The sequence below is a fragment of the Marmota monax genome, unplaced genomic scaffold, assembly GCF_021218885.2.
Source record: "Marmota monax isolate L192 unplaced genomic scaffold, Marmota_monax_Labrador192_F-V1.1 WCK01_AAM20220418_F8-fsc00069, whole genome shotgun sequence".
Classification (NCBI taxonomy): Eukaryota; Metazoa; Chordata; class Mammalia; order Rodentia; family Sciuridae; genus Marmota; species Marmota monax.
The window spans coordinates 6,925,070-6,940,291 of NW_026695243.1; the positions used below are offsets into that span (position 1 = coordinate 6,925,070).

Sequence of the window (15,222 nt, forward strand, 5' to 3'; positions counted from 1 at the left end):
CAGAGTGACCTCCCAGTTCACACTCCCCCTGACAACTCTAGACACAGTCTGGTTGAGGCCAGACCTTCCACCTGAGGCCTAGGACTAGATCAGAGATCTCTTTTGCTGCAGAAATGGCCCTTAATTCCCCAAGGTAAGGTTCAGGGTATAGGGATACATTCTGAACCTGGTGACTTATCATGTGAGAGGAAGGAGTATTCACAGGGGCCACCTTGCCTGGTCACCTGACAGGCAGGAGAGTCCCACTGTACCCTTCAGGTGGTGTGTTAGCAAAAGAAAAGAAGAAATGGGCTTCCCATTACTAGGGGTGTGCAAAAAGAAGCAGGGTGAGGCCAAACCTGGGAAAGTAGAGGGAATTTCTTCCTGGAAAGTATTTGGATTCAGTGACCTGGGAGAATACTTGTCCTGACTTATCCCCTAATGCCTGGCACATAATAGTTCATCAGTTACTTCTTGATTTTGGAATGAATAAACAAGGGAAGAATGAAAATAGGAAAACATTGCACGCAAGTGAGGCAGAGCGGAACCTCCCGGCCCAAGGCTTTGGCCAAGGGTCTCATAGGGTCAAAGGCACCATGCCAGGTGCTCTGAAACATTGAGGAGAGATTGAGTACTGCTGCTTAGCAGGTGAGAAGATTGTGGGGAGGACATTGAAGAAGGACCATCATCTAGAACCATAGGCGTTTGGGGTTTGATGGGAGCAACTGTCCCCTCTAAACATGGTGTTGTGGTCATAATGTTGGGAGGGCTGTATTTGAGATTCACTTCACCAGAGACCGACCATACAACCTCAGTTTCCCGACCTATACCAGGGAGAGCCAAGTTGACCTCTCAAGGCATTTCCATGGGACATCCTCAGAGTACACACAGACAAGCAGCCCTGGCTCTGGCCCAGAGGAAATAGGGATTGGGGGTAGGTCAGGAGGTCTGTTAAATTTTAGCTAGAAAGCCCACAATGAAGGCAGATTCTGAAGGTCTAACACATACAAAGTAAATGACAAAGCAGGCCCTGTGGGGACAGGTGGATGTGTCCACTGATAGACTTAGAGGCCAACAGCCCCACTGAAGCAAGTCACAATGTACAATTTGTACATGGAAACCTCAGTACCTGAAGACTAGACCCACTGCTGCAACTGAGGGATAAAGGACATTGCAGACCATAGGAACAGCGTAAGCAATGGCTCAGAGGTTGCCTGAAAACCAAGAGGATCTTCAGAGACCATCTAGCCAAGGGGTTGTCAAGTGTGGTACCTGTGCCAGCAGCATCGCTCACACCTACTCAGTCAGAACCTCTGGGAGGGAGTGGTGTCAACAACGTGATTCTAGTGTCCATTCAAGTTGCAGCCCCTGGGTTCCCAAACTATGTTCACAGAACACTTATCTACAGCAGATTAAGGAGTGTTTTGAAATGGGTACCCAGGGTCAAATCAGCTTGGAGAGCACAAGTTCTACACTGCATTTGGAGGATGCTGAATCACATTAGCATATCAAAGGCTTCCTATAAAGAGCTTTGTTTGTTTTCATTAATCCAGCCTGACCTCAACTTGATTTTTAAGATTGCCCACCCCCCACTTCCATTAACACTCTCTTAGGGAATCACTGTTCTGAATCCTCATTTTTCATATAGGTAAACTGAGGTCTACAGAGGGTGAGGGGATTGCCCAAAAGTCACAGAGAGTGTGTCTGAGAGCAGAAGACCCTAGCAATCCACCCCATCCCACAAGAGGCTCCGTGAGCTCCCACCACATGTACCCTCTCTCCTTCCATCCCAGCTGTGTGGCCTACTCACATGGAGTCTGTCAACAGGACCATGGTCTCTCAGTTCTTCCTGAAGGGATTTTCTGGCTACCCAGTCCTGGAGCATATGCTCTTCCCACTCTGCTTAGCCATGTACCTGGTAACCCTGCTGGGGAACACGGCCATTGTGGCAGTGAGCATCCTCGACACCCGCCTGCACACACCCATGTACTTCTTCCTGGGCAACCTCTCCATCCTGGACATCTGCTACACATCCACCTTTGTGCCTCTGATGCTGGTTCACCTCCTGTCATCTCAGAAGACCATCTCCTTTATTGGCTGTGCCATCCAGATATGTCTGAGTCTGTCTACGGGCTCCACAGAGTGCCTGCTGCTTGCCATCATGGCCTATGACCGCTGTCTGGCCATTTGCCGACCACTCAGGTACCCCATGCTCATGAGCCCCCGGCTCTGCTTGCTGCTGGCGGGGGCTGCCTGGGTGCTCTGCCTCCTCAAGTCAGTGACTGAAACAGTCATCGTCATGAGGCTGCCATTCTGTGGCCACCACATGGTTAGTCACTTCACCTGTGAGATCCTGGCAGTGCTGAAGTTGGCCTGTGGTGACACGTCAGTCAGCGAGGCCTTCCTGCTAGTGGGTGCCATCCTGCTGCTGCCTGTGCCCCTGACCTTTATCTGCCTGTCCTACATGCTAATCCTGGCCACCATCTTGAGGGTACCCTCAGCTGCCGGCCGCCGCAAAGCCTTCTCCACCTGCTCAGCACACCTGGCTGTGGTGTTGCTTTTCTATGGCACCGTCATCTTCATGTACATGAAACCCAAGAGCAAGGAGGCCCGCATCTCTGATGAGGTCTTTACAATCCTCTACGCCGTGGTGACACCCATGCTTAACCCCGTCATCTACAGCCTACGGAACAAGGAGGTGAAGGAGGCTGTCAGGACAGTGTGGGGCAGGAGAAAGGCCCGTAGGTGAGAAAGGGAAGGGCTCTGCATGGCCGAGGGGCTTGGTGTCATGGTGAGGTTCCTGTATACCAATGGCAATGTGGGGCAGGGCACAGGGTTACATGTACCTTCATCCTAGGATGGAAGCACCAAGTCCCACTAATCCTGCCACAGAATAGCTCACAAATCACCCTTTGCTCCTCGCCTTGCTATGGTCTCAGGCTTTCACTCAGCCTTTACAACCTACTGTCTAGTCTTAAGACTTTTGTCTTATTCCCCCTTCTAATCTGTCCTCATATGGGCATCCAGAGAGCAAATGGGATCATATCACTCTTCTGATGGACACTTGGGATAGGCCTTCAGGACACTGGGGGTGCTCTTCAAGGCCCTCACAGCTGACCCCACCTGATGTAGCTCCCTAGCCTTGCACCCCACAGTCTCCCACCTCACAGCCACACACCAGGTAAATGTGAGCCTTGCCCTTCCTTGCTCTCCCCAACTCGGAGCTCTTTTTGGGTTCTCCCCATAAGGCAGCCTCCCCAGCACACACTAAACATATAAATGGACTGCCTGGCCCTTCAGGCTCAGCCCCATGCCACCTTAAACAGGAAGCCACCCCACTCTGTTCCTTTCACTGTGACTCTCCTGTGCTCTTGGTTTCCCGTAATTACTCCAAAACCAGCGAGTGTCTGATACCACTCTGTCCCAGAGTCCAGTCTTGCCTGACCCCAGGCCCCTCACAAGTTTTCTAAATATATAAATGAGCACAGGTGTAGCCATTATATTGGCAGAGCCTGAGTCCTCAAGGATGAGCAGAGCTGAGATGGAGTTGGATGACAGGCAAGGCCTAGCCCCTCTGGGAAGGCACCGTAGATGCAGCAATGATGCCTCAAGTCCAACATCCCCAAACGTGTCTGACCTTGGGACACTAACCACCCAGAGCTGCCCCAGCTGGAGCCCTGAACTTCCCACTTTAGTAGCAGCAGCAGCAGCCCCTGTTTTCAGTACTCCTACCTAGAAACATCACCTGGCTCTAAGGGAACTTGCTCTTCATCAATCACCCACCCCTGGGACCTGGACTGAAGTGGACTGTCTCCTTCCAGGATTGGATATATTTATCCTATTCTTCATGCCCAATCACAGAAGTGTGTTTAAATAAATTCTGGTGAAGGTTCAGTGATGAAATGTGATACAGTTGCTAGGAAACCTATTTTGTGAAGAATTTGATGATGAAATGTTCACAATACAATAGAAAAAAAAAGCAGATCACAAGACATCATATTTAATACATTTATTTTTTAAAAGTATCATTCATAAACCGATGGAAAAAAAGTATGTAGAAAATTCTGGAAAACTATGAAAAAATAGTAAGAGATAATTTCTGGGTGATAGGATTACAGATAAGTACTGTTACCTTATTCTTTTCAATATCATCCAATATTTCTGAAATGAATATGACTTTGGACTTAAAAAACATTATTTCTTGCAATAATATTACAAGAAGGAAGGAAGATGATATGTTCGAAGACAGCCCAGGCAACTTAATAACATGCTGTCTCAAAAGAAAATATGAAAGAAGAACTGGGAATGTAGCTCAAAGATAGAGGGTCCCTGGTGGTGGGGGGTGGTGGGGAGAATGAAGAAAGGGAGGGAGAAAGAGACAGAAAGAAAAAGAAAGTAATTAAGAAATCTATTTTAAGAAATGGGAGATCTTCTTGCTCTACAAAAGAGGACAAAGGATAGGGCCTGAGCCAAGGGCTGGGAATTGAGGAAGACATAGCAGTTTCCAGACATTTGATGAGGCTGAACCAGGCAGACAGTGAAGCAGACAGGGTGGGGCTGAGAAATATGTGGAGGATATTGACATATATATTATATATGTGCAATGATATTTGGGAAATAGAGATTTAATACATGACAAAATACATTATATATATATATACAATCTCTGGGATTACAGATATGGGTGAGGGAGAGGGAGGACTGTAGGCTGATGCCAGTTTCAGGTTTGACTGTGGGCATTGACTTGCCACCACTGAACCCTGAGATGGGGAAGATGAGTGAGCAGGAGGGGACAAAGGAGACAGAATGAGTCTGTTGAACTCAAGTGTCCAAAGGGCAATCAAAGAGCACTCTTCTGTAAACAGATGGAATAAGTGCGAATAGTCTTCCAGTTGTTTACCTTGACCTATGCTCCTGATAAAATTCCAGATCACAAATCATAATATAATGTGGCAACAGATACCTTCTGCTGTTTATTAAAGTCTGCTTTTCAGTATCTGAATTGTGTGAATTTGTTTACCCTTATGGTGAAAGGACAGGAAGAAGGGAGGCAAGGAAGAAAGAAACCTGTACACACCCACGTGCCTGAGTAGATCCTGGCTAGAAAAGCTCCCTCTCACACACTCTTGGTCTCCACATGATGAAGCAATGGATTCTCTTTCGGTTTGAATAAACTCAGGTCCTGCAGCAATCCTGGAAGGAGACAGCCCACTTCAGTCCAGGTGACCAGGCCTGGTGAAGGAGAGACCCACTCTCAGAACCTGTAATATCCAGGGGGCTGGACTGCAATGAGACCATCATCAGATTCTCTGTCCAGTCTCTTTGCTGTGGCCACTTCACCCCAGCAAGCCACTCAAGGGACAGTGAAAGGAACTTAGGTCCCTCAGATACCCAACCTGCAACTTTGTGTCATTACAGAGTTTGAACTTTAAATTGGGCAGGGACTACCAGGTCCCTGAGAACAAAATGCAAGCAGGCTGTCTGCATGGCAGGGGACCAGGACGCTAGTCCTTGGGGCCCCTCAGCCTGGCCTACCCCAGAACAGTGCATCTACTGGTAGTGAACTCATCAATTCGTCCATGGCTCCCCCAAGCCTCAGGTCATCTTACCTGGCTCCAGCTCTCTGCATACAATTCTGCCACAGGCCAGTGGTTAGGAGGAGCAGTCATCTGGTGTGTGAGTCTCACAAAAGCTTTTTAAAACATTTCAAAGCCAGAATATTTGCTTGGAGAAGGAGACACAAGAATAATAATAATATCATCCACCACTTGCTGCATATTGACCCCAGGCCAGGCTCTGCAGGAAGAGCTCTACTTCAGCTCACTGGATCCTCAGTTGACACTCACCCAACAAGGAAATGCCACTACCTCCTGTTACAGGTAAGGAACTGGATTGAGAAAACTGTTAACAAGTGACAGGGATGGGACCCCCAATCAGTGTGACTCCAAAGCCCACCCCAACACCTCTGACACACAAGAGGAAGTGGTGACACAGGAACCCCAGATCCAGGCATTACAAAATCTGGACCTGTGCTGGGCAGGCATTGCACACCTGTAATCTGCACAATCCAGAGGCTGAGGCAGGAGGACCCTAATTGTAAAGCACAGCAACTAAGGGAGGCTCTAAGCAACTTAGTGAGACCCTCTCAAAATAAAATTTTAAAAATAATAAAAAGGGCTGGGGATGTGGCTCAGTGGTAAAGTGCCTCTGGATTCAAATCCAAGTACCAATTAAAATAAATAAATAAAAAGCTGGACCTAAAGCTTCCTGCCTGTGATGCCTTTGCCTTTATTTTAAAATGATCTGTGAAGCCTAAAATAAGCATTAAGAGGGTAAAGTTAGATTTACCAGCCAATGAGATTCATGTGATATTTTCCTTACAAAGGAACTCTAGTTTCTCTGACCTCAGGATTGGAGGATTCTAGAGAGTCTGACTAAATGTTTGCAAGGTTACAGAGTCCAGAGGTCACCTAACTGACCAGCTCATTTCTCAGAAAGAGGAGCTGGATCCAGTCAGACTGCAGAACAGGAACAAAGGCCAACAATCAAACCTGGGCTCCATCCACCCACTCTAGGGCTCATTTCATGCTCACCCCACCATTCAAGAGGTATAAAATTGTGAAGTGAACTGAAACCATTACTTTCAGAGCCATTCAGTGTCTGATCATTCTGTGAATCTAGTCTTCTGGAAGATGACAGAGTGTGTGACATTGGCGGAGAGATGCCCTGGAATATACGGTAAAACAACATGGCACCCAAAGGCAGAGGGGCTGCTCAGCTGCTCTAGGCATGTGTTAAGAATACTTTGGGCCAGGGTATTGTGGGCAGGTGTGAAATGTGTCACAGCATTTCACTGCTGGTGGAAGATGCTCCAGGTGTCATTCCCTGGCCATAATAACTGGTAAAGCTTTTGATGGTGGAGCCTCCATCCACCAGGGTCTCTGAGGATAGGCCCCTGAAACCCACAGTGGACATACAGCATGAGAAGGCAAAAAACCTCTGTCATGTTGAGTCATAAAAAATATGAACCTGTGCATTAGCACAGCATAACCGAGCCATCCTAACCAGTTCTCCCCAAAGTCCTATCCTTTGCCTGGGTTGTAGTCAAAGCTGTTGGGCACCTGCAACATTGGCTTTTCTATACTCAGACTCCTTTCTTTGGGCTGTTTTTATTTGCCAGGAATGTGCCATACTCTGACCCTTAAGCTGCAAGGAAACTCACCATGCCCCTGATGTAGCTCTCCAGAAAGAGCAACTCTTCCCACAGGCAGGAGCCTGGATCACAAGGCTCATCTCCCAGCAATCACAATGGTGGCATCATTCTATTGAAGAGTGTGATGGACAGGGAAGCGGGTAAGGAGTGTTAGTCCCAAGGTGAGACATTGGGATGAGATTTTGGGACGAATAGCAGCTCTGGATTTCAATGAATGCTTAGTTCCATTAGAATGGCAATCACTGATACTCCTGGGCAGGTCACTTGGAGGGTGACAGTGATGAACCAGACACAGCACTTTTGCTTCAATTGCTCATTATTCAACAGTCTAGTCAGAGAGAATCAGCAATCTAGCCAGAATTCAAGGCACAATGAAATTAATCTGTGTTAATGCAGGGCAACCATCCTGTAGTTTGGGTGGACAGTCCTTCAGAGCCATCAGAGTGAGCTGCATGCAGAAAGTGCAGGGTGAACTCAGCCTATAAGAATAAGTAGACAACAAAGGGTCTAAGGGTAAGAGGTCAATGTCTGCTCCCCTCCTGCCACCTGGCCAAGTGACCAGTGGAGACAGTATAGCACAAAAATTAAGACCACACCACAAACTAAGCAGGAGATGGAGACGTAGCTAGAAGTAGAACACTGGCCTAGCATGCATGAGCCCCTGACCGTCTAGCAGCCTTTGTCCCAGCAATGGCAGTAGTCTGGCCAAGCAGGTGTGTGTGACGGGTGGTGTGGAAGTGAGGCAAGAGGGCAGGCCACAGTCTTGCCAGAAGCCTCAAATGCCTGCACCTCTCCCTCTTGGGTCTTTGGTAAGAGACCAGAGTGAGGAGAGAGATGCAGACTCAGGGAATTACCACCTTCCTCTGCCTGAAAAAAAAAAATGTCAGAATTTGAAATGAACATAGGTCTGTTGTAAGTGCACACAGAGCTGAGACAGAGCCCTCCCATGGCTTCTTTCCAGATTTCAGATTTGACAATTGTCTTTATACCCCAGACTCATGGACAATACTGGAGGTCTAAAGCAAAGGAGGAAAGAGATGTGTCCAAGGTTGCTGGGACCTAGAGAGTGAATAAATGAATATAAACTCCAGGAGGGTAGAAGACATGACTATTTCTGCTGTATTCTCAGTACCTGGCATAGGCACCAGCTCGTAGTACTTGCCCAGTGACTATTAGTCAAGTAGGAAATGAAGGACACAGCACACTGGGCATTTCTTTATCTTTGTGCCAATCTAAGCCCAAGGAACTCTGCCTTCAAATGTTCATATGGATAATTTAAGGGGAATTACTGACCCAGATTGAGCAACTGCCATGTAAATTGCAGATTACAGAAACTGTCCCTTAACAAGCACCTTAATTCAGGTTAAAGAAAGGAAAACCTGCATCAGCCCTCCACGGAGCCCTTGTCTTGAGAGGTGACAAGTACAGACCAAGCAGGTGCCTGTGGTTGAAGTTTCAATCTTCCATCTGGAGCCCCAGTAATATGTGGCTGTACCACCCTGGGTGGCTTACAAGCATGTCCATGTGTGTCTCCTCTGTGCTGCACAGATCTCCGATTTTCAAAGGGAAAGCAGTTTCAGAGGCAGTGAGTCTTGGTAATATCATACAGCTACTACGTGCCGAAACAAGGAGACCATCTGGGGGATTTCTTAAACAGGCATTCAAACCTATTGAGTGCCTGCTCTAGGCAGCACCAGGTATGGGTAGTGCAGGAAGGAAGGGCATATTGTTCTGCCCTCAAGGTGTGCTAGGGAAGGCAGGCAAATCACCTGCCACATAGTAATATAAAAGGATGGCTATGAGTCAACAAGAAGGCAGCAGGTAACTCTGCAAGGAACAGAGAAAAGAAGAGGAGATCCAGAGCTGGTCTCTGAAAAATGAGCAGGGAGGCCCCCACTGGCAAGAAGGGAGGACATGCCTCAATCTTGGGCAAAGTAATATAGAGTTGGGAAAGACATGGTTCACTGGAGCATGGGGCCCATACAAACGGCAGATATGATTAAGCAGGAGCAATGAGAAAATATTCCAGCCCAAAATGAAAGACAGGCTCTATCTCTGTCCTAGTTTGTCTGACTTTACAGACAAACCAAGAGTGGGGCGGGGGGGCGGGGATGCGTTATATCTACTGAACAATCAAAGTTCAACCTCACCTCCTATTTTTCCTTCACACCAGGGGCCACCTGACCCATAAGACAGTTTTTCTGTCCTAACAACACTATTATGCTTTGGGGACATATAGGCTCCCTCCTGTGAATATTGACGCTGTCCTTTCCCCAAGGAGAGCTTGACACCAAGCTTGGCATAGCAGTGAAGGCTGCCTAGCAGCAAGCAGTCCCTGCCCACAATTCCCTTTTCTAAAGCTAGTCAACAACTGGCCACACCAAGGCCAGATTAGCTCCTGGTGTCCCCTGCTTGACTGACAGCTCTGCCAATCTCACTTATCCTAAAAAGTAATATGGATGCTGTGGTGCAGGGGCTCTGATCCAGGAAAAAAGTTCTGGGCTCGGCAGGTGGAACGATTTACAAGATGCAAAGCCTCCTGCCTCCATCTTCAGTTTCAGCCCTCATTTTGCCCCCTGAACCCCCAAGTCTTTTCCATAGGCCTTTTATATGAAGGACAGATAAAGAAAGCACACTGCCAAGAGGCTACCTAAGGGGGCACATGGACACAAATTAAGGTTTATGACTTTGAGTATACAAGCAGAATCAGAATGTTTCTAGAATCGACTAAACATAAAATTGCCAGTTCCCAGCCCTGGAAATCTCAGCAGGAGGGCCCAAAAACAGCCATTTTGGGCTTGCCCCAACAGAGACACACAAGTGAGTCACTTGTATCTCATGACCAAGGTTAAATCCTGTGACCAGCAGCTCCACTGGGGTATATATGTTTATGTGTGTCTTTTCAAAAAAAAAAAAAAAAACCCACAATAAATGGTTTATGATTCCTTAAGGAGACAGGACCATTATCGGATTTACACATCCTATGAAGGCAAAATGTACCATCCTCAGGGCCCAGAGGGACACCTTCATGATCATCTATCACACACCTGCTTCTCAGAGATAATCTCACCTCAGTCAAAGAAGACAGCCAGCAAGAGGGATGGGATAAAATTTATTGATCTTATTTTTCTTACTGATGTAGACTCAGCACCTGAAACAATACCTAACACAGACTGAATGAATCAGCAAATGAAGAAATCCGTAATGCTGAGGACATAATTCAGTCATAAGAAGTCATAACGAAGAAAAAATGCTTACTTTAAAAGGTTAGAGTACTTTGGATTAAAAACCACAAAATATGTCAAAGATTCTCCTCTGAGAGCTTCAGACAAGAACAGACAGTAAGTAGTCCAGGAGGCTGAGATGCATCACATCGCCCCCTAGATAAGGTGGGAAGAACTGCAAGCTGGGAGGGCCAGCTGCAGGCCTGAAGGCCAGCAACTCTCTCCTTGTACAGATGATAAAACTCGGTTCCAGAGAGGGAGGCTGATACACTGCAAGTCACACATCTACCACCCTTGGTCCCCACACCAGCAAGAGCTTCTTTCCAAAAGCTCTGTGGTTAAAGAGCAAAGAGGATGAGATGGAGGAGACAAACCAGACAGCCGTGATGGACTATGTCCTGCTGGGGCTCCATGGGCACCATGACCTAGAGGTGGTCCTGTTTGTGCTTTGCCTGGGCATCTACTGCATGAATCTGCTGGGGAACTCCCTCCTCATGGTGCTGATCATGCTGGACCCCCACCTGCACAACCCCATGTACTTCTTTCTCAGCAACCTCTCCCTCATAGACATCTGTGGCACCTCCTCCTTCATACCTCTCATGCTCACCAACTTCCTACAAACCAGAAGTACCATCTCCTTCCCAGCCTGTGCCCTGCAGATGTACTTGACCCTGGCTTTGGGTGCTACAGAATGCTTGCTCCTGGCTGCGATGGCCTATGACCGTTATGTGGCTATCTGCCACCCACTCAGGTACACAGAGCTCATGACTGGACAGATGTGCATGCAGATGGCAGCGCTGAGCTGGGGGACAGGCTTTGTCAACTCACTGCTACAGTCCATCCTGATCTGGCGCCTCCCCTTCTGTGGCCACAATGTCATCAACCACTTCTTCTGTGAGATTTTAGCAGTGCTGAAACTCGCCTGTGGGGACATATCCCTTAATGCCCTGGTATTGATGGTGGCTACAACCATCCTGACAGTGACCCCTCTCCTGCTCATCTGCCTCTCCTACATTTTCATCCTGGCTGCCATCTTTCGGGTTCCCTCTGCTTCAGGCCGGCGCAAAGCCTTCTCCACCTGCTCTGCACACCTCACAGTGGTGGTGATTTTCTATGGGACCATCTCCTTCATGTACCTCAAGCCTAAGGCAAAGAACCCCAATGTGGATAAGATTATCACACTGTTTTATGCCGCCGTGACACCCTCACTGAACCCCATCATCTACAGCCTAAGAAATGCAGAGGTGAAAGCAGCTGTCACAGCTCTGCTTGGGGGAGGTCTGCTCACTAGAAAATTCTCCCACGTTTACTGTTGCCCTCCAACTCTGTCAGTCAACATGAGCTAGCCTATCTTGTGGTAATGGAATCATTAATTAAGTGGCTTAAAACCAACAGATTTCTCACTTATGCCCCAGGTCCATAAGGGCTTGGCTGGGGTTCTGCTCTGCTTCCTTTTATCCACCCCTCACCCCCACCACAGGACCCATCTGTAACATGGCTGGGCACCATTACAAAACGAGAAGAGAAGGTGTCCTTTCTCTCCCTTCACACCCACCTTCTTCCAGACTGTCATTCCAGGGTCCTGGAGCACCTTCAGGCCCACCACAAGACACAGAGGTACCAACTTTCATTGGTGTCTCCAGCTGCTCCCAAGGCTCTGTCCCTCTAGTCTCTAAAAGAAATTCCTCACATTCCTCATAGTGGTTCTGCCATTGAAGTCTAGCCCCAATTGATCCATCACTCTTTTGATCGAGACCCTTCATGGCTCCCCATCACCACAGCATTAAGTCCAAATCCTTGCTGAGTCTTCAAGGCCCCCAGAGTCTGGCAGCATCTGCTTCTTCAGCCTGACTTCCACTTCCCCCTCCACACAGGCCAGCCAATCACTACATCCTCTGCACTGCCCCCACCTCCAGGTCTTTGCTCCTGCTGTTCTCAGTCACACTGGGATGAGTTTTCAAAGCCAGCTCAGACACCATCTCTTTCATGCATTCTTCTCTGATGCACTTTGAGATTGTCCCCTTTATATCCTACAGCACCTTTCACTTTACCTGTCTCATCCTGACTTGTGACATTTCCTCATCATCAGAGCTCCTTGGGGGCAGCCTGCCACCAGGTCTCACCTACTGCTGTAGCTTTGGGAGGGCTTTCTCTACAGCAGATTTCCTGAACTGACTTGTTACCCAGAAGCTTTGAGCACTGAGTCCAGTGGTGCTGAGTATCTCCAAGCAGTGGCAGGTGGACAGGGGTCCTGGCGTGGCTATGTACAGACAGGTGAAGGGAGCAGCAGTACTGATGGCCACAGTCTTGTCCTCGATGCAGGCAGGGCTGCTCTGGACCTTGGGCTGTCTCCTGTGAGACAAGTCAGGAGACAGCCAAGGGCTGCTGACCTGCTTGGCTGTTAGGCCTGGCTCTGTCTTATGGTGGTATTCTTCCCACCAGGGATCCCACAGGCACCTCACACTCAACATGTCCAAATCGGAAATCATCCCCAACCCCCAAGTGATGGCACCATCTTCAGGAATGGCACCATTCTAAAACAGTACAGAAGACATCACTTATTCTCTGCTTCAAAGACCAGACACAAGTACTATAGTCCACTAAGTTACCCAGAATTCATTTAGGATTTGGGGTGTTTTTTCAAACATTTCACCTTTCAGGTTTAATGAGGTACTTGCTCCTAAACCATATTTTCAAGTGTATAGAAGGAAGGAAATGACCAAAAGTTTCTGGAAAAGGGACTTGTATTAAATCCTTCTATCTTTGATAAGGCAGGATACAGAGCATGGGGGTGGGGAGGCAAAGCCAAATCAGCAAATATTGAAGACACACCCAGGGGAATCACTGAGAACTGACTTTCTCCTATGAAATATTCTATGCTGAACAAAGACTGTGAGAAAATCTAGATATTGTTTCTGGAGTGTGGAGATTTGGGGAAATCATCTGATCGTCTACTTAACATTCTCAGTGTTAAGTAGGATTTAGAGCATAAAAAGGGATAGATAGCAAAGACAGAAATGTAGGTAACACCCCCAAGCTTTTAACCCACCTAATACACTGTCTGAATCACTTTTCTTTGAAGGAAAACTGGGTTATATTGCAACTAACGGAGGAAGCTAGATGGCCACAAGGGGGAATTCAAGCCCCTAATGTGAAAGTTCCAGATCTTGGTTGTGTATGTGCAATAATCTGAGGGACTGACCTAAAATTCACCTGTTGCTAGTTAACATATCATTAATATTGTGGTTTGTTCCCCCTGTGTGCATTTCCCAAGGAAAAATAAATTTACACATAGCCAGTAAAGAAAAAATTACACTAAAGTAAACTGTCAATCAAGGTTCCAATCAACCCCAATCCACCCAGGGGAAAAGGGGTAGGTAAAATTATCACAGCCCAATAAAAGTGAACTCCACTGTTTAGTCAGAACCTTGAGCTACTTTGCAGCTCAGCCCACTATGTTCTCCCAGAGTGTATGCTTTTACTTCCAATAAACCTTTGCTTTGCTTGTCAACTTCATAGGTCTGGATCAATTCTTTGTTTGAACATCAAGAACCTGGGCCCGGAAATTTCTGGGGATCCCCGTATCCATGCCAGTAATATCTGGAGTAGAGAGAATTGTGAGATTCTTCTCATTAATATTCTATAGCCGATCATCCTCTAAGCATATTAAAAAGTCAAAGTGATTGTTGAAGGTCATAGAAAATCCACAGGGGTAGAGTTCATTAAAATTGCCATTCAAGGAAATTGTTTTACTGGATTGTGTGGGTTAATTTTTAGACTGGTATTTCTCTTGTCAACAATAATGAAAAGAAGTGACAGAAATGAAACAGAAAATTTGGGGAATTTAACAAAATAAATTTTCACTCCAAGCTGGATTATGTTAATATAATTCTAATCCAAATCGTTCACCTTCTTTGGAATTGTTTTTTTCCTTTCCCCCTGAGAAAATTTACAGTTTTATAATGTAACTACATAGGTCATCTGAGGACCCAAAATAAGGTATCCAGGCACAAGAGAATGTCAAATTTAAAATGCAAATCTATTTAAACCATGCAAACCTTGGTATATTCACACTAAGGATAAAATGGAACTTAATGTCACTCTCTTATTTTTTGTTTCCTCATTCCATTTTCTTTGGAAACACTTTTGGGATTTGTTAAGGGTCACTGAGAATTATTCTTGAGGCTTTGAGGAACAGAACAAGTAATAAAAAAGTGGGCTTGCTTCCAGTATGTCAGCAAATCAGCAAAAAAGTGTGCACAGCCCAAAATGTGGGCTCTAACTGGGCCTTCTCAGATGTGATTATAAGGACTGGAGTAGCATTGTGAAGTATCGGACATTATGAATAAGCATTGCATGACGGCATGGTTGGGTATCCCCTTCCTGATGGATTTTTATATTTGGTGTGGTTATATGTTTGATCTCCTGATTGGCTCTTTTAAGAATTTTGGGAAGAGCTGGGAATGTGTCTCAGTGGTAGAGAGAGCACTTGCTTACCATGCAGGAAGCCCAAGGTTTCTAGCACCACAAAAAGGGGGGAAAACTATGCAAGAATTTAGGAAGAACCTCTAACTTAAGGTGATGTGTTTCCATACTCCAACACTTCTGAAAAACTACAGTCATAATAGAAATTGATCAACACTCACTGCTGTGGGTATATCATAGTTTAAGGGACATGGAGTCAAACTGAGTAAGAATCTAAGCTCTACCATTCACTTCTTCCCTTAGGCAAACTATGTAACTTTCTTTAATCTACAAAAAAAATTATAAGAATCTAACTTTATGCATTTTATTACAGGATTTGTG

At 46.6% G+C, this 15,222-nt stretch overlaps 2 protein-coding genes across 2 annotated transcripts; both read left to right on the plus strand.

Annotated features, from left to right (window-relative positions):
- The first annotated feature begins 1,789 nt into the window (after window positions 1-1,789).
- LOC124101263 (olfactory receptor 13J1) lies at window positions 1,790-2,728 on the plus strand. Its single transcript, XM_046457136.1, has one exon. The coding sequence runs from the start codon at window positions 1,790-1,792 to the stop codon at window positions 2,726-2,728; it is 939 nt and encodes a 312-aa protein (XP_046313092.1).
- Window positions 2,729-10,151: 7,423 nt separating this feature from the next.
- On the plus strand, window positions 10,152-13,927 carry LOC124101383 (olfactory receptor 13C7-like). The gene has a single exon (XM_046457375.2). The coding sequence runs from the start codon at window positions 10,776-10,778 to the stop codon at window positions 11,760-11,762; it is 987 nt and encodes a 328-aa protein (XP_046313331.1). The 5' UTR covers window positions 10,152-10,775; the 3' UTR covers window positions 11,763-13,927.
- Window positions 13,928-15,222: the final 1,295 nt, after the last annotated feature.

What these genes read in the sequence shown, in the direction of transcription:
- LOC124101263 (XM_046457136.1), top strand. Translation starts at nt 1,790, where the DNA reads ATGGAGTCTGTCAACAGGACCATGGTCTCTCAGTTCTTCCTGAAGGGA.
- LOC124101383 (XM_046457375.2), top strand. Translation starts at nt 10,776, where the DNA reads ATGGAGGAGACAAACCAGACAGCCGTGATGGACTATGTCCTGCTGGGG.